The sequence below is a fragment of the Coenobita brevimanus genome, chromosome 34 (assembly GCF_032717465.1).
Source record: "Coenobita brevimanus isolate Jiangsu-jjx chromosome 34, ASM3271746v2, whole genome shotgun sequence".
NCBI lineage: Eukaryota > Metazoa > Arthropoda > Malacostraca > Decapoda > Coenobitidae > Coenobita > Coenobita brevimanus.
The window spans coordinates 9,960,960-9,980,221 of record NC_136987.1 but is presented as its reverse complement, the minus strand read 5'-3'; the positions used below and the strand labels follow the sequence as shown (position 1 = coordinate 9,980,221).

At 45.6% G+C, this 19,262-nt stretch overlaps 2 protein-coding genes across 3 annotated transcripts in view; one reads left to right on the top strand and one right to left on the bottom strand.

Moving 5' to 3' along the window:
* Positions 1 to 19,262, bottom strand: part of LOC145396068 (UDP-glucose 4-epimerase-like) — a 258,329-nt gene that overhangs the window by 161,087 nt on the left and 77,980 nt on the right. For both annotated transcript variants that reach the window (XM_080269533.1, XM_080269534.1), the window contains exon 2: positions 7,791 to 8,020. In XM_080269533.1, the coding sequence (XP_080125659.1) occupies positions 7,791 to 8,015 (225 nt within the window). In that variant the 5' untranslated portion in view covers positions 8,016 to 8,020. The remainder of the gene's footprint in view (positions 1 to 7,790; positions 8,021 to 19,262) is intronic.
* LOC145396004 (uncharacterized) lies at positions 18,213 to 19,247 on the top strand. The gene is made up of 2 exons (XM_080269470.1): positions 18,213 to 18,269; positions 18,786 to 19,247. The coding sequence occupies exons 1-2, from the start codon at positions 18,213 to 18,215 to the stop codon at positions 19,245 to 19,247; spliced, it is 519 nt and encodes a 172-aa protein (XP_080125596.1).

The following is a 19,262-nucleotide window of genomic DNA, read 5'->3' as shown; positions in this document are numbered from 1 at the left end:
TGGTTCTGTAGCTATTTCTTCTACTGATAAAGCAGATCTTTTCGCACAGACTTTCTCCTCCAATTCCACCTTAGATGATTCCGGTGCTGTTCCTCCATCACTTCCCCCCTCTGACTTCCTCATGGCTGACATTAAAATTTCTTCAGTTGATGTATTTTCTGCCATTACTGGCCTCAGTACTAACAAGGCATATGGGCCTGATGGGGTCCCTCCTGTTGTTCTCAAAAACTGTGCTTCTGTGCTTACACCCTGCCTAGGCAAACTATTTCGCCTTTGTCTGTCAACTTGTACCTTTCCTTCTTGCTGGAAGTTTGCTCTCATTCAGCCAGTCCCAAAGAAGGGTGACCACTCCCAACCCTCCAACTATCGTCCAATTGCTTTAACGTCCTGTATTTCAAAAGTTTTCGAGTCAATTCTTAATAAAAAATTTTAAGGCATCTTTCCTATCACAACCTTCTTTCCGATCGTCAGTATGGGTTCCGTCAGGGACGCTCCACTGGCGATCTTCTCACCTACCTTTCAGACTCCTGGTCATCCTCCTTTCGGGACTTTGGCGAAAGCTTTGCCATTGCACTTGACATCTCAAAGGCTTTCGATCGAGTCTGGCACAAATCTTTAATTTCCAAACTGCCCTCCTACGGTTTCTATCCTTCTATCTGTACCTTCATCGCTAGCTTCCTTTCTGGTCGTTCTATAGCTGCTGTCGTAGACGGCCATCGTTCTTCTCCTAGATCTATCAACAGTGGTGTTCCTCAGGGCTCTGTCCTATCACCAACTCTCTTCCTTTTATTCATCAATGATCTTCTAAGCTGTACATCTAACCCTATCCACTCATACGCTGATGACTCCACCCTTCACCTTTCCATTCGGTTCCCGCAACGCCCATCTCAACAGTTACTTCAAGAAACAAGGGATGAGGCTATGGCACACCTAATGTCTGACTTGGATCATATCTCTGACTGGGGTAAAAATAATATGGTTGTCTTTAATGCTTCTAAGACTCAGTTCTTACACCTATCAACCCGACAAAATCTTCCATAGGTATACCCACTAATGTTTAATAATATTCAGATTAATCCTGCATCATCCTTGTACATGCTTGGGGTTTCATTTACTCGGGACTTATCTTGGAAAGATCATATTACATCTCTTGTAAAATCTGCTTCCAAGAGATTGGGTGTGCTAAGCCGACTCCGCTCTTTCTTTACCCCTGCACAATTGTTGACTCTATACAGGGGTTTTATCCGCCCCTGTGTGGAGTACAACTCTCATGTGTGGGGAGGCTCCCCACATACAGCTCTTCTCAATAGGGTGGAGTCAAAGGCTTTTCGTCTCATTAACTCTCCTCCTCTTACTGACTCCCTTCAACCTCTGTCTCTTCGCCGCACTGTTGCATCTTTATCTCTTTTCTATCGCTACTTTAATGGTCACTGCTCCTCTGAACTGTCTGCTTGCATTCCTCCACCTCTACGACGGGCGCGTAGCACCCGTCTGGCAGCAAACTCTCATCCCTTTTCTGTCCAACTCTCTAATGCAAGAGTTAACCGTTACTCCCAGTCTTTCATTCATGCAACAGGTCAGCTCTGGAACTGTCTCCCTCTGTCTGTATTTCCTCCTGCCTATGATCTCCAGTCTTTCAAACGCAGTGTGTCCAGGCATCTCAAAATGATCGGATCTTGAATTTGGCTCTCTATTGTATTTTGTTTTTCTCTTGGAGGGAACTGTTACTGCGGGCTCATGGCCTTTGGTTCCTTCTTCCTCGCATTAAAAAAAAAAAAAAAAAAAAAAAAAAAAAAAAAAAAAAAAAAAGTAATGCACATGGCGAAGCATTGGACGCTAACGAGGATGGAGTTGACGAGTTTCGGCACAAGGTGAAGGGCTTGATCGACAGGGAGGGCCTAACTCTCGGTCAAGTCTACAACGCTGACGAAACTGGCCTATTCTATCGCTCGCTGCCAACGAACACTCTAGCCGAGGAGACGGAGAAGCGTGTACCTGGCCACAAGCTTTCCAAGGAACGGATATCTGCTTTGTGTTGTGCCAGTGCTAACGGCATGCACCGGCTTAAGCCCATTGTTGTTGGCCATGCAAAGCAGCCTCGGTGCCTTCGTGGGGTGATGGATGTCCTTCCTGTCGTCTGGTACCATTCTTTGAAGGCATGGTTCACAGCTGTGATCTTCAAAGACTGGTTTCACCGTCACTTCGTCAAGGAGGTCATCCATTACCAGACGAAGACACTGGGAATCCCGCGCGACCAGGTTAAGGCCCTCCTTCTTCTCGACAATGCACCTGCCCACCCGTAAGACAAGGACTTGGTTGCTGAAAATGGCCGTATTAGGTGCATGTTTCCGCCACCTAATATGACTGCTCTCATCCAACCAATGGACCAAGGAGTGATCGTGGCAACAAAGCACCTATACCGTCGGAAGTTCCTGGACGAGGTGATGGTTGTTCTCGAGGACGAGGACGAGCGCAGGGAGGGACGGGACACACGAGGCAAGCGGATTTTGGAAAACCTTCGCCGCTACAACATCAAGTCTGCGCTGTACAACTGGGCTAGTGCATGGAAGACTCTGGAAAATGGTTGGTCTCGTCTGCTTCTCGGAACGGATGTGGAGTACGATTTTCTAGGCTTTGACACGGATGACTTCCATGCACGGCTACGTACGCACGGCGACGATGTAGATGTGGACGATGTTCGTGAGTTGTTGGATGACGACGAGGGCGATCCTGGGTATCAGACGTTGTCTGATATCGAGATCGCGTCTTCGGTTGCAGGTGTCAGTACCGAACTTGAAGATTCCGGCGCTGAAGGCGACGATGATGCAGAGTCCTCTCAGCAGGACACTACTCCAGCCATCCCCAAGCTGAGCGCACTCCGGGAACATCTAGAGTTCGTCCTAGACTACCCGGAACACCCGGACTGCGACAGGGAGATGGGGCCCTTGGGACTCGTGAAGGAAGTGCGTGCTTTCAGGCAGCGCATCATCAATCGTCAGAATCGTCGGTCATTGCATCAATCAACCACTGACAGTTATTTCAAGCCCGTGACCCCCGCTATGCCCAGCCCTGGCTCCACTCCGTTGCCTCCCCAAGACAAGCCCTCGTGCTCCGAGCCACAGCCTAGCACATCAGCCACGGTGGAGTCACCGCTCGACGTGAGTTTGCGGCTGTCTTCAGAGTCGTCTGCAGTGGGTACGCCATCACCACAACCCAGCGATGCACCCCTAGGTGGCCTGCCAGTGATACTCTCGGACTCTGACAGTGAATAAACAGCAAGAACTTCTCCACTAGACCACACGGGAATTTTGAGTGTTGTGCAGTGAAAAAAACAGTGTGTTGTGTTAAGGATTTAAAGCTGTGAGAGAAAAGACTCAATAGAAACAAAACTTAATGTAAATAGACTTGTTTGTTTTGGCTTTGGAAAATTATAAGAATGGGAAAAGTTAATGTGCAACACTTAGTAAGTTACAATGGAGCATTATTTAGACAAAAGTGCACACTGTGAAGAGAACGGACTTCTGTGTGTTACTGACTAAGTTCAGTGCAAGACTTCAGGAACAGTGTACTGCAAGTGCTTCAGGAAATCGTTCTTACTGTCAGAGTCCGAGAGGAGGTGGTTATTCATCGAGGTGGCCAGGGACTTGCTGTAAGTAGCCAGAATGTTTCATACTGTACTTTTTTCCATACTACTGTATACTTACCTCATTTCACTCTTTAATGTCCTTTATTGGTGTGAATAGGGTGTTAGTAGCTATGCATGTGCAGTAGGAATGTGTTTTTCTGAGTTAGGCTAAGTTAGGGTCCATAAGTACCAGAATGTTTATTACTGTATGAACATACTTCTAAACCCTCATTTTATGTTTCTTTTGCATTTATTTCAGTCATTTATGTGCCTTATTGGTGTGATTTGGGTCTTAAATAGGTGCTATGCATATCCAGAGGGAGTTGTATGGGTGTTTCTCTGAGTTAGGGTCCATAAGTACAAGTCCATAAGCTGGGGCCCAATATCCGGACAAAACCAATATCCGGACCTACCTATGGCTCTATTACGTCGGATATTGGAGTGATTACTGTACTGGGGGGCAGTTGAGGCTGGAGAATTGCATACTCTAGGGGTTAAAGCATTTGTACCACAATTTTATTTAGGCTTCACTCACTGAATCATCTGTGAAAGCCTTCTTAATCATTTGAATAGTTTCCATGGAGGAATGTTTAAGTTTGCTGCAAAACTTCATGCAGATTCGCTGATCTACTCACTCAGTCACTGTGAATGCAATGATCACACAGTTCCCAAACTCGCTCAACGGCTTCTGCCAGCCAACTGAGTTTTCCAATGGGAATGTGGCTGGTCACGCATGCGCAGCATGGTCCTCTCTGAATGCCTCTCAAGTTACATCAAGACTGCTACTCAAGTTATTCACAATGACCTACAAGAGGTACCGAAGCCAACCCACCCGTGTCTCATCTTTTCTTAAGCTTCTGCCCAGAATAATGCTAAGTCTGTTCTTCACTCTGCTAAAAATAATTTCATCTGTACTAAATGCTTTCAACTCTCCAACTCGAATTCTTCCCGCTCCTTCTGGCACCTTGCTGAAAACCTTTCTAACAACTTTACCTCATCATCCTTCCTTCCTCTTTTCTACTATGAAGGTCTCTGTATCTATTTCTTCTACTGAAAAAGCAGATCTCTTCACCCAGACTTTCTCCTCCAATTCCACCTTAGATGATTCCAGAGCTCTTCCTCCATCACTTCCCCCCTCTGACTTCCTCATGGCAGACATCAAAATTTCTTCAACTGATGTATTTTCTGCCATCACTGGCCTCAGTACTAACAAGGCATATGGGCCTTATGGGGTCCCTCTTGTTGCTCTCAAGAACTGTGCTTCTGTGCTTACACCCAGCTTAAGTGAATTCTTTTGCTTTGTCTATCAACTTGTACCTCTCCTTCTTGCTGGAAGTTTGCTCTAATTCAGCCTGTCCCAAAGACGGATGACCATTCCCAACCCTCTAACTATTGCCCAACTGCTTTAAGATCCTGTGTCCCAAAAGTCTAGTCTTAAAATAATTTTAAAGCATCTTTCCTATCACAGCCTTCTCTCTGATCAGTATGGGTTCCGTCAAGGATGCTCCACTGGTCATCTTCTCACCTACCTTTCAGACTCCTAGTCATCCTCTTTTAGGGGCTTTGCCTAAAGCTTTGCCACTGCACTTGACATTCCAAAGGCTTTCGATAGAGTCTGGCATAAATCTTTAATTTCCAAACTGCTGTCTTACGGTTTCTACCCTAATATCTGTGCCTTCATCTCTAGCTTCTTTTCTGGTCATTCTATAGCTGCTGTCATAGACAGCTACCATTCTTCACCTGGAGCTATCAACAGTGATGTTCCTCAGGTTTCTGTCCTATCACCAACTCTCTTCCTTTTATTCATCAATGACCTTCTAACCTGTACATCTAACCCTATCCACTCATACGCTGATGACTCCACCCTTCACCTTTCCATTCAGCTCCTGCAACAACATCCATCTCAGCAGTTACTTCAACAAACAAGGGATGAGGCTATGGCACACCTAATGTCTGACTTGGCTCATATCTCTGACTGGGGTAAAAAAAAGTCTTGATGTTTTTAATGCATCAATGACTCAATTCTTAAACCAATCAACCCGACAAAATCTTCCACAGGAGTACCCACTAATGTTTAATAATATTCAGCTTAATCCTGCATCATCCTTGAACATGCTTGGGGTTTCATTCACTCGGGACTTATCTTAGAAAGAGCACATTACATCTCTTGTAAAATCTGCTTGCCAGAGATTAGGTGTGCTAAGCCGACTCCATACCTTCTTTACCCCTGCACAGTTGTTGACTTTATACACAGGTTTTATCTGCCCCTGTGCAGAGTACAACTCTTGTGTGGGGAGGGTCCCCACATACAGCTCTTCTCAATAGGGTGGAGTCAAAGGCTTTTCGTCTCATCAACTCACCTTCTCTTACTGGTTCTCTTCAACCTCTGTCGCACTGTTGCATCTTTATCTCTTTTCTATCGCTACTTCAATGGTCACTCCTCCTCTGAACTGTCTGCTTGCATCCCTCCACCTCTAAGACGGGCGCATAGCACCCATCTAGCAGCAAACTCTCATCCTGATTCTGTCCAACTCTCTAATGCAAGAGTTAACCGTTACTCCCAGTCCTTCATTTAAGCAACAGGCCAACTCTGGAACTGTCTTCCTCTGTCTGTATTTCATGCTAGCTATGATCTCCAGTCTTTCGAACGCAGCGTGTCCAGGCATCTTGAAATGATTGGATCTTGAATCTGGCTCTCTTGTATTTTGTTTTTCTCTTGGAAGGAACAGCTTGTCGGCTTGTGGCCTTCGGTTCCTTCCTCCTAGCATAAAAGAAAAAAAAAAATCTATCTCTTTTCTATTATTACTTCAATGGTCACTGGTCCTCTGAACTATCTGCGTGCACCCCTCAACCGCCATGACAGGAACATAGCACCCGTCTAGCAACAAACTCTCATTCCTTTTCTGTCCAATTTCGTAATGCAAGAGTTAACCATTACTCCCAGTCCTTCATTTATGCAACAGGCCAACTCTGGAACTGTCTCCCTTTGTCTGTATTTCCTACTTCCTATGAACTCCAGTCTTTCAAACAGTGTGTCCAGGCATCTCAAAATTAACGGATCTTGAATATGACTCTCTGTTGCATTGTTTTTGTTTTTTCTCGCAAGGAACGGTTTGCAGGCTCCTGGCCTTTGGTTCCTTCTTCCTTGCATTAAAAAAAAAAAAAATCCCATACTGACATATACCTGACTTCCAATCCTCTGGGGCTCTGCCTTCCTCTCAGGCCAATCTGCACATCTTCCATAACCATTCTACCAATATCTCTTCCCCCTGCTTCACCATATCACCATACACTTCATCAATTCCTGATGCTCTCCTCATTTTGACTTTCTTCATTGCTTCCACTACTTCCATCCTACTGATCTCTTTCTCCCTTCTCATCTCCCTCCTTTTCCCACCGATTCCCCAGCCACTTATATTCACATTACTTTCATTCTCTATGTTTAACAATTCCTTAAAGTGTTCTCTCCATCTGCTCACTTTTTCTCCCTTCTCCACTATCACTCAACCATTTTTATCTTTCACTTCCCTACTGCCTTCTTTATCACCCTGTCTAACTCTCTTTACCTCCTTCCAGAGCCTTTTTTTAACATTCCCTCCACTTTACACTTAAATTCCTTCCAAATTCCTCATGCACTCTCTTCTTACTCTCTCTTACCAATCGTTTCACCTCTCTCTTCCTCTCTACATATAACTCTCTATTTCGGCTCATCTTTCTCCATGCCTCTGCTCTCCATCTATTCACTCTGACCAACTAACAATGAGAAAAGAAGTATAATAGTCACAGGACAAAACATGACTGTACAGTAGTCACATGACAGGACTATAGGTTACTGCCATCTTTGCACTAAACTAAGACACAATGCTATAATTAAGTTACTTCGGTAACTAATTTTTGCTTTGTATACAACACTGCATATTCAGATCAACAGACTCCAAAATGACATCCGATTATTTACTGAAATGCCATGTGGGCAACAGCCATCTGCTAAGTGATAATTGTATCTACTGTACAATTACAGTTCACTATTTATATGCATCATGAAACTGTAAAAACACTGTACAATACTTTCTGGACAGAAACCAATAAATGTTAGAAGGCAGATTGGGATATCCTGCTGCCACATTTTAAGTTCCCTGATTACATGAGGTTTCTCTCACATTACCTTTGCAAAAATCTTGTGTACAGTTTCTCCATCAAGGAGGTCACACTGGTAAAAAGTGACTGTTTTGCCAGTGATCTCTTGTACACGCCTCAGGGCCCCAGACCGGCTGTTGGTCAGGTTGTCAATGGTGATGACCTCATACCCCTGGTTCAGCAGGTTAACAATGCAATGTGACCCAATGTAACCGGTACCACCTGTCACAAACACGGTCTTCTGGGATGCCATTCTAACTGTAAACACATTGTGCTTGGATGAGAAAAAATTCTGATTAACATATATCTTTAAATATTAAATTAATAATACTGTTCCCATGAACAATAAAGAAAGAAAGTCTTTTAGGATGTCATTCTAACTGCAAACATTTTATGCCTCAGTGACAAATTTGGTTAACATCATTATGTTTATAAAGATCAGATAAATAAAAGTAATTTCCCTAAACAATAAAGAAAAAACATTATTTTACTTAGTGCACAAAAATTCTTCACGAGACAGCCTTGTAATATAAACCACAGTAAATTAAGTAAATGAATCACATGTTCATAGGAGATGTATTAACTGGGGGTGATGTTAGGGTATATTTTGTCCTTCAGATACATACAGCTAAATCCAATGGCTAACAGGTACCAAAGCAAGTGACTGGTAAGCAATGACTCTGGGGTGCGGACTACTAGTTATCATGCGATGGGTCTGCAGCGAAAAACTCTGATATGGTAATAGTTAATTTTTTTTTCAGCGCTATACATATACAGTCAATACATACTTTACCTACATTAACCTGGTTTCACCTTCCATACAGTCAAACCAGTGTGGAAGAGGATGTTGGTTCGACTGAGCATTACAATCCATGCAACATATATTTCTGCTGGAACAAATGTGAGGCCTTCAATTGGAACTGACCTTGAAATGATAACCAAAGACCAGAACAGGGAATGTCTCAAAACTCTGAACTGAAATGTAAAGGGAAAGCATGATGCTGTAATGGGGAATTTGTATATGCAAGTAAAGAAGTCTGTTTCGTTATACAGTACCAGAATGTTAACTGACATGAGCTGAAAAGCAGAAGCAAGTGGCAGTGAGAGTACTGAGGAGGGGATGGGTATGTGTACAATAGTGAATGAAAGAAAGTGAGGGAAGGAATGATCGTGCATCATGACAGCAAGGTAACAAATGGATAATGCATGGTACCAGGTCCTCCACTAGGTAATCAACATCCACTCACGATGTAGTGCTGCTTACTTCTTCATATCTAATCATATAATTAATAAAGGTTCCAACATGCTTGCATGCTTTGGCCTTGGTCACTTAATGGTAGCTCTCTATGCTGCCTGACCTCTGGCTGCCTCCCTATGCAGTCTCATATCCATGAGGTCACACTCTATGACCTCATCCTAAGGTCTTTTATGGTCCGCCTCTTGCAACCCTACCCTCGACACCTCTCACCTTCTGCACCCAATTGTCATCCTCCATCTTCTCAACATGCCCAAACCATCTCAATCTACTCCTCCTCATCACAACATCAATAAATTCAGGTCCCATCCTTCCTGCCAACTCATCAATCACAATCTCAGCTCCTCCCTTCCCAAGTCTTCAATTTAAAGACATTACACATCCACCTAATCATTGTCATTAGTAAACTTTTGAGTTTACAAATATCCTCTTTCTTTACTGCCCTGGTCTCAGTACCATACAGCATTACACTCCTAACATATGCCACATACAAGGATCCCATACCAAGGAGGGAGATCTCTCTCAGTGTTAGGAAAGGCAGCAGCTCCCTGAGCTTCCTCCAACCACTCTGTACCCTAGCCACAGAGCTAGCTCCAGCCCCACCTCCAGCACTTAACATGTCCTTATAATAACAAAACTCCTCAATACACTCAAGGGACTGCAACAAGATCAATCCTTTCATGCATATCAATTTCTACATGCTCTCCTAGACACACCGCACAAACGAAATCAGCATTATTCCGCATCCTACCTCTAATACTGTACGTACCACCATATCTCGTATACACCCACTCATCAAAAACACCGCACAAGATGGAGTTACTTCCCACACCCACGTGGCAAACTGCACGTGGCCACACACCCTCTGCTTCTTCCTCCACCTTTAACATTCCTTTTTGTTCTGTGTCTGTCATCCTCTCTTCCTATTTCTCCCATCCTTCCTTTCTAGTTAGGACAGACACTGCTCTGCTACTGGTACTATGTAATCCAGTGCTAAAGGTATACCTTAATATACGATACCCTTAGATGCGATACCCCGCCTTGGCAATGGGGGTAGAAATACTACCATACCCCGTTTGATGCTGGCCATACCCTGGTTTAACGATGGGCCCTCTGAGGTCTCGTCCACAGGTGATGGACCAAAATTTTGGATCACATGCATTCCTGTGGCCAGCTGAGCCCGCCCACCTCCCAGGATGCGCAGAAACGCTCACGCAGCCCCCACAGCCATCGCTCACCCCACGCTCACCCATATCGTTCTTCTGGCACCAGCCATCTCTGAGTGAGGAACTGTCTAATGCTTGCCCACCCCACATCCTGTTGCATCACCAACATTACGCAAGCCACTATCATAGTGCATCGTAACTGTGTATGAGCAGTGCCGTGAGTAAAGCAGTGATACTAATCATGTGTGGAGTGCGACTCTGTGTGAATTTTGGCCTAAATAAGCGTGATCATGTCTGGTAAGGACACTGCATGTGGTGGTGCTAGTGGAGACCCTAGTCAGGGTGATAAGCGGCCTGCTAGTGCTGGGGCTGGCGATGTTCCTGCGAAGCGTGGACGTAAAACTGTGCCTCTGGAAGTGAGGTCAGAGAAATAGAAAGATAAGTGGAACACAGTGAAAGATCAGGAGAATGGCAGTGTGCAGGAGGAATGGTAGTTGTTTAAGAGTGCTGTGTTGAGGCATGCGGAGGAGGTGTGTAGTGTGAGACGAGTGGGTGGTGGTGTAAGAAATAGTGAATGGTGGTGCGAGGAAGTAGGTATGGCTGTGGCTGAAAAGAGACATGCATATGAAGTGTGGCTGCAGAGGAAGGATGAGGTGTCATATGAGAGGTACTGTACAAGGAAAGTAGGAATAGGGCGAGAAGGGCTGTGCACCATGCTAAAGTGGCAGCAGATGAGAGGTGGGGTAGGCGGTTGACTGAGAATTTTCAACAGAATAAGAAAATGTTTTGGAAGGAAGTGAAAAGGGTGTGAAAGGATGAGTCTGGGAAGGAAAAGCGAGTAAAAGCAGAGGATGGAAGGATGTTACCGTACCTGAGATGGATGCAGTAACAAAGAGATGGGCGGAGTATTTTGAAAGATTCTTAAATGTGGAGGAGGAAAGGGAGGCTGAGATTGTGGCAGATGGAAGGATGCCAAGGAGTGAATGTGTTGAGAGAGTTGAATGATTCTTTGATCATGATGGGGGAAGTCCAGGAGGCAGTACAGGAGACGAAAACAGGGAAAGCTGCAGGTATGGATGGGTGTGTTGGGGAATGCCTGAAAGGTGATGGAGTGACTATTCTTGACTGGTTAGTAAGATTGTTGAATGTGTGTTTTGTGAGAGGTAGGGTGCCAACTGACTGGACAAATGCTTGTGTGGTTAAGCTGTATAAAGGCAAGGATGATAAGTATGAATGTACTAACCTTAGGAGTATAAGTCTGTTGAGTGCTAAAAGGAGTGAAAAGTTTTTATGTAAATAGTAGAGCATGTGTCAGAGTGGGAAATACTGTTAGTGATTGGTTTCCTGTGATAGTGGGGCTGCAGCAGGGAAATGTAATTCACCTTGGTTGTTTAATATTTACATGGATAGTGTCGTATGGGAGGTGAATGCAAGAATGTTAGGTGGAGGTCTGAGTCTTGAGAGTGGACTCCGAATCAGCTGCTGTGTGCGGAAGATACCGAACTGGTGGCTGATTCACAGGAGACTGAGACAGTTGATACAGGAGTTTGGAAGGGTGTGTGAAAGGAGGAAATTGAGAGTAAATGAGAATAAGAGTAAAGTGATGAAGTGTACAAGGTTGGCAGAAAGTAGGAGGATGAATATAGTTTTGAATGGTGAGTTGCTTGGGCAGGTAGAGTGTTTTAAGTATTTAGGGTCACATGTTGCTGCAGATGGAAGAATAGAGGCAGAAGTGAAGTTAGAATGAATAAAGTAAGAAAGGTTCTGGGAGGAATGAAAAAAGTGTTTAGATGTAGTTTGCTTAGAATGGATGTACAGAGAAGGCTGTATGAGGGTGTTGTGGTACCGACTGCGTTATGTGAGGCTTAAACATGGAATATGGGTGTACCATGGAGGAAAAGTTTGAATGTAATGGAGGTGAGGTGCCTGGGGAGTATGTGTGGAATGACACGTATGAATCGAGTGAGAAATGATGAAGTATGAAGGAGAACTGGAGTTATGAGGGAGATGGCCGGTCGAGTTGAGCATAGGGTGTTGCGATGGTTTGGGCATATGTGTCACAAAAAGGACTTAGTAGTTACTTGTAGAGAAGTTATATATGTTAGACTTGTGGACGAGCGGTTGTTATACTTGAGTTGTTTGTAAGTAGATAATCTTGGTTCCCATTTGTCATGCAATGACAGGAGAGGTAAAGAATAGTATGGGACTATTTTTATTTGTCTTGGAAATATTAACAAAGTCTCTCACACACGAGTGAGTATAAGTAGAATCCCGCTAGCTACCTCCCTGTCTCGCTCTCTCTCTCTCTTCCAAGTTGCTAAGCCTTTCTCCCCACTACCTGCCGATTCTATGGCCTCTCTCCTTCTGAGCTCTCTTTCCTAAATTCTGGTGAAACAGGGGTCGTGTCACATGTGTTACACTGTGGTTGCAAAGTTCCAGAAACCTGTGTGTGAGTATGTGTGTATGTCACTAGGCTTTGTTCTCCTGCTATTATGCTGACAAACTAACTGCATCATCTCCTGACATTGCTACTTCCTAATCTGTCGTCAGCTTTTCCTCAGTTTAACTTGCAAGATCATTTCCCATTCCCAGGCTCGCACAGAGCTGTCTATCTGTCTATTTATCTATCTATCTATTATGATTTGTAAAAAAAATATGGACTCATAACATATGGAGAGAATCGATGATAAGCGACTGGTGAAAAAGATTACTGAATCAGATGTGAGAGATGTAAGGCTAAGAGGAAGATAACGAATAGCATGGACAGTGTGAAGAGAGCGTTGGATGCAAGACGGATGTCTGTTAAGCAAGGAAGAGTGGCTGCGCGTGATAGGAATGACTGGAGAGAAATTGTGAATGAATAAATGATGTCGCAGCCCTGAGGGGGCATTCTCTCGCATTTGGTCTGATCAGCTAATCAGGTCAGATGAAGGTAAGGGGATGGGTCCATTATGATGTGGCATGGGCAAACCAGCTCTGCTGTCGGGCCCTGCTGTGGATGTCGCTGATTGCACTGCGCAGTTGACTGTCGTGCAATGTGGTGCGGTGTGGATCTGTCCCTTTTCCTCTTGGGGCTAAGCTACGAATGAGTGTGTGTGTGTGTGTGTGTGTGTGTGTGTGTGTGTGTGTGTGTGTGTGTGTGTGTGTGTGTGTGTGTGTGTGTGTGTGTGGGGATGAGTAAATTGGGAGTGTGTCATCCTGTCTCAGCTACCTCCCCTTCTTTGGGGGAAGCAGCCTAGGTATATAGGTAGACCTCTCTCATGTCCGCAGAAGGTATGCCTCCAGTGAGAACTTGGCAAACAGATTTCTCGTGGAGGTAGACAATGTGCCTAGCCACCCTCCTGTGATGAGAGACTGGGCATGCAACATAGAAGTGGTGTTCCTGCCCCCCAACACCACATCCTTATTGCAACCCATGGACCAGGGGTGACTGCAACGTTTAAGGCGCATTATCTCCGCTGCACTATTCAGCAGTTGGTGAGGGCCTGTGACAGCGATGATGAAATGTCAGTGCAAACGTTCTGGAAATGCTACAATACAGTATACGCCACGCCATAAAGAACATCACTGCTGCATGGCGGGAAGTTAGCCAGCCCACCATGAACGGTGTGTGGCGGAAGCTGTAGCTGGAGTGCGTTCACTCCTTCACCGGCTTCCCTGAGGGCACGCAAGCTCCGTCAGTGCAACGTGCGTAGCAGGAAATTGTTCAACTGCCACGCGAAGCAGGATTTGGGGAGGTCAACAAGGAGGATGTGGAGGAGGTCCTGGAAAGCTACAGTCTCAGCAATAAGGAGCTCCTCAATATGGAGATTCAGTGGGCGCACCAGGAGGCACAGGAGGAGGAGGTCATCCCTGAAGTGCAAACTCTCAATATGAAAATTCTGAGGGAGATGGTGACCAATGTGGACGAGGTCACTGCGCTTATGCGCACACATGACCCTCTCCCAAGACAAGGCAGGGACGCATCTGATCGGCTGAAGGAGGGGATGAAGGTGTACAGGACAATGCTGGAGAAAAAGAAGAGGGCGACCAGGCAGACTACAACCACTGTCTTCTTCAAAAAGGTCCCCACCATGCCAGCGACCCACAGAGGATCTCCCCAGCCCTCGACCAGCAGAGCATCTCCCAAACCCTCAGCCAGCAGCCAGCAGAGCATCTCCCCAGCCACTGACCAGCAAAGACACACCCAGGGCATCCTCCCACCAAGGATGTGCTCAGACCCTAGTGCTGGACCTCACCTCCAGCCAATCCTCGTCTCCCGTGTCACCTGTGTCTCCACTGTGGCACTCCGCCATCCCATTGTTGCCTTCCTCACCCCAACCTCCATCTCCCACACCACTCTGGCAACTGCTTCTGTCTCCCTCACCACGATGTGAGCCACCGCATCTGTCTCCCTCGTTTCTTCATCAGTCATCGTGTCGCACTCCATCGCCACACCCAGAGCCATCGCAACGCACCCGATCACCGCCACCAGACTCATCACATCACATCCCATCGCCTAAGTCATCGCATCGAACCCCATCACCGCCCCCAGAGCCAGTGCATGAGTCTCCCACTACCATCACCCCATCTCACTAGGATTCCCCCCCCTCCCTCTCACCCTCCCCTGGAGATGGGGTTTGAGGGCTTTGAGGAGGATGAGTGAGTGTTAGGGAGCACCACATGTCCCCAAGCCTTGGGGGGGATAGCAAGGATGACGACCAGGACCGAAGATGACTTACAATAAGTAAGTAATGAGAGGTGCTTGATATATTCTTAACCTATTTTTTTTTATTTTCAGATTTTATTTAACGGTTTTAGTGAGTTATTTACAGGTGTTAGGCTTAGGTTAGCTTCTTTTATAGCTGTTAGGCCATTTAGACTGACTTTAAACTTTTGGGGGGCCTCATTTGGGTGGGTTTAGGGCTTGGTTGGGAGGGGGAAACCCAAAGCTGAAAAAAGCATCCCTATACTTTACATGTTAAATCTACCCCAATATACGATACCCCACCTAGCGATGGATTGTTACCTAACCAATTGCATCGTTAAACTGGGGTATACCTGTACCTGTTTCATGATCAAATCTTTCTGATCGTCAGTCTGGGTTCTGTCAGGGACTCTCCACTGGCGACCTTCTCAGACTCCTGGTCATCCTTCTTTTGAGACTTCAGCGAAAGCTTTTCCATTGCACTTGACATCTCAAAGGCTTTCGATCGAGTCTGGAATAAATCTTTAATTTCCAAACTGCCTTTTTACAGTTTCCATCCTTCTATCTGTGCCTTCATCTTTAGCTTCCTTTCTGGTCATTCTATAGCCACTGTTGTAGACGGCCATTGTTCTTTTCCTAGACCTATCAACAGTAGTGTTCCTCAGGGTTCTGTTCTATCACCAACTCTTCCTTTTATTCATCAGTGACCTTCCAAGCTGTACATTTAACCCTATCCACTCATACGCTGATGACTCCACCCTTCTCTTTTCCATTCCGTTCCAACGACGTCCATCTCAGCAGTTACTTCAACATACAAGGGATGAGGCTATGGCACACCTAATGTCTGACTTGGCACATATCTCTGACTAGGGTAAAAATAATCTTGTTTTTAATGCATCAAAGACTCAGTTCTTACACCCATCAACCCAAGAAAATCTTCCACAGGAGCACCCACTAATGTTTAATAATATCCAGCTTAATCCTGCATCATCCTCGAACATGCCTGGGGTTTCATTCACTCAAGACTTATCTTGGAAATATCACATTACATCTCCTGTAAAATCTGCTTGTAAAAGATTTGGTGTGCTAAGCCGACTCCATACCTTCTTTACCTCTGCACAGTTGTTGACTTTATACACGAGTTTTATTCGCCCCTGTATAGAGTACAACTCTCATGTGTGGGGAGGTTTCCCACATACGGCTCTTCTCAATAGGGAGGAGTCAAAGGCTTTTCGTCTTATTGACTCTCCTCCTCATCCTGGCTCCCTTCAACCTCTGTCTCTTTGCCATATCTCTTCTCTATCACTACTTCAATGGTCACTGCTCCTCTGAACTATCTGCCTGCATCCCTCCACCTCTACAACGGACGCGTAGCACCCGTCTAACAACAAACTCTCATCCCTTTTCTGTCCAACTCTCTAATGCAAGAGTTAACCGTTACTTCCAGTCCTTTATTTATGCAACAGGTCAACTCTGGAACTGTCTCTCTCAGTCTGTATTTCCTGCTTCCTACGATCTCCAGTCTTCCAAATGCAGTGTGTCCAGGCATCTCGAAATGATCGGATCTTGAGTTTGGCTCTCTCTTGTATTGTTTTTGTTTTTTCTTGGAAGGAACAGTTTGTGGGCCCTGGCCTTTGGTTCCTTCTTCCTAGCATAAAAAAAAAAAAAAACTGAGAGGTTTGGTGGGGTTTGCAACTGTTCTTTATAAAAAACAACCTCATGCAGAACAGAAAGAAGAAGGACAGGGGTCAGTGCATGTTGCCTGACCCAGACCCACTTTTGTCAGGGGGTCCTCTCTCGGGTGTAGACGGCCTGGTAGGGCTTTTGGGGCCCTGCCATGCTGGCACCCACCATGATGGTTGCTGGGTAAAGCCATGGGACCACAGCAGCTGGACAATGGGGGGGTGGCGGGCAACCCCCTAGCCCAGACCCTGCTTTTCACGTCATGGTGGTGCAGAGGACGCACAGGCCCAAAGCTCCAAGCGTGAGTTTAACCCCTAAAGTCCTATGACCATCTATGTGTTCGGGCCTTATTGTGTAGAGGCCTGTCATCATTTATCGTACACATTTCATTCATTCATTCATTGCCAGACGCCATGTATCCCAGATGGGGTGGCCAAGGGCTTAGAGTTACACAAGCTACCAAAATCTGGCGTGAGGCATCCCCACCTCTTTGATGACGTATATGGAGCCTAGCTGATGAAAAGTGCAATATCTGGTGGTGTCTGGCCTGACTGGTCCCCCTAAATGTGGTAGGGGAGGGTCCTCCCCCTCCCCACCATTTCTCCACCTCCCTCTGTTCCATTGGGCTGTCCTCAAAATCTCCTCCCACCCATATCATCCCCCATACCCCTTCTAGACTGTATTGGCTGTGTGTGACAGGCATATTCCTTTCCTCTTCCCCTCTCGTGATGCCTCCCACACTCCCTCCACCTCCCTATTCCCCCTTACGTCATCTCATTCTCGCTCATAGTGAGAGGTGACTTTTTTATATTTTTGGTCAACAGTGTGGTAACCATTAGATATAATATGAGAGTGAAATATACAGTCTCTGGTGTGTAGAAATCACGCTCTTCAAATCAATGAGACCAAAATTTACTTTGGTAAAAAAAATTTTCTCTCTCTCTATATGTGAGGGACAACAATTTTTATTTTTGACATTCTTTGATGGTCGATGGTGCGGTAACCATCAGACAAGAGAGTGAAATATACATTTTCTGGTGTGTAAAATTCTGCTCTTAAAATCTATTAGACCAATATTTATCTTGGTGAAAGCTGAAAAATCAGACCCTAAATGTGGTTCTGTGGCCAAACAGGATGGAAGAATTGCAGTCTTTAGGGGTTAACCTTCAGAAGACACTGCAGGTGGGGGCTTTGAATGTTCTGAGCTTTTCAAAGGCTGATCAACTGCCTTCATTGCCACGAGAGTTGGGGCAACTGGAGGATCAGCATAGCTGCACTCTCTGAAGTGAAACGACTCAGGCATGGTGAGATCAGTAGCGATGGTTACACAAACTACTGGTCTGGCTGTGATGATGGTGCCCATCTTAGGGGTGTCGCTGTGGCAGTTGCTACTCACTTTGTCTCATGTGTCAACTGGGTTACTCCGGCTGATAAGTGTACAATGTTAGTGAGACTGAAGCATTCCTTGGGCTTCATCTCCCTCAGTGCAGTGTACGCTCCAGCTGAGATGAGTGATCTTGAAGAGAAAGAGCTATTCTACACCAAACTTGACTCTGTTGTGGAACAGTGCCCTTTCGCAGGATACACTCTTGGTCTTGAGTGACTGTAATGCGGTTACTGGCACTTACAGGGAGAGCTTCAAGGATTGTGCAGGTCCCCATGGCTCTGGAACCAGGAATTCCAATAGTTCTTACCTTCTGGATGTCACAAAATCCTGTAAGTTAAGAACTGCTGGATCCTGGTTCCAGTGACCAAATCTTCACCGCTGGACTTCATATCCCAATACCAGAGGGGATGATAAGGAGACTGATCACATTCTTGTTAGTACTCGCTGGAGGATCCTTCAGAACTGCAGGGTTTTCAGAAGTGCAGAGTTATTGGCTACTGATCACAGAGTTGTTGTTGCTACTCTAAGGCTACAAATCAAAACTGAGAGATTCTCAAGATGTCACTAAAAGGGGTTCCATCTTAAGAAACTCAGGGATGAGGAGTGTGCATATGAGTATGCAGTGGCAGTCTCAAATCGGTTTGAAGTGCTCGGTACTGTTGAGGATCCTGTTGAATGATGCGATACTTTCAAGCATGCTACCCTGGCAACAGCTGATGAGTGTACTGGAGACCACCCGTGATCAAGGAGGGGATTCATCTCACGGGACGCTGACCACAACAGAGGAGAGTCAAGCTGCCAGACTGGATGGGGATCAGCAATAGCACAGACTTCTGTCTCGACAGGCAAGAGTTTCACTGAGAAGAGACAAAGAGAGCTATGTCAGGAAAATCGCTGCGGAGGTGGAAGGCCGTTTTCATGCAAATGACCTTCAACCTGCCTACCAAGCCCTGAAGAAGCTCCTCTCCAGACCCAACTCTCAGGTTAATTCTGTTCGGACGGCAGATGGATGGCTCGTTTCAGGGACAAGTAAGTTTAGGGCTCACTGGGCTGAGTACTTTGAGCAGTTGTATATGGTTGAACCTCCCAGTGGAGAGCTTCCGTTGGTTGATGTACAACCACTGACTGCTGTCCCACCAATTGACAATGTCGTGCCTTACCTAGATGAAATCAAGAAGACAGTGGATTGGTTGAAATGTGGTAAAGCTGCTGGTGTTTGTGAAATCCAAACAGAACTGATCAAAGCCAGGGGCAAAGCCATGATAGATCACCGAAGCCGTTTCGTAGACCGGCATCATTCCTCCTGATTGGACAAAGGATTT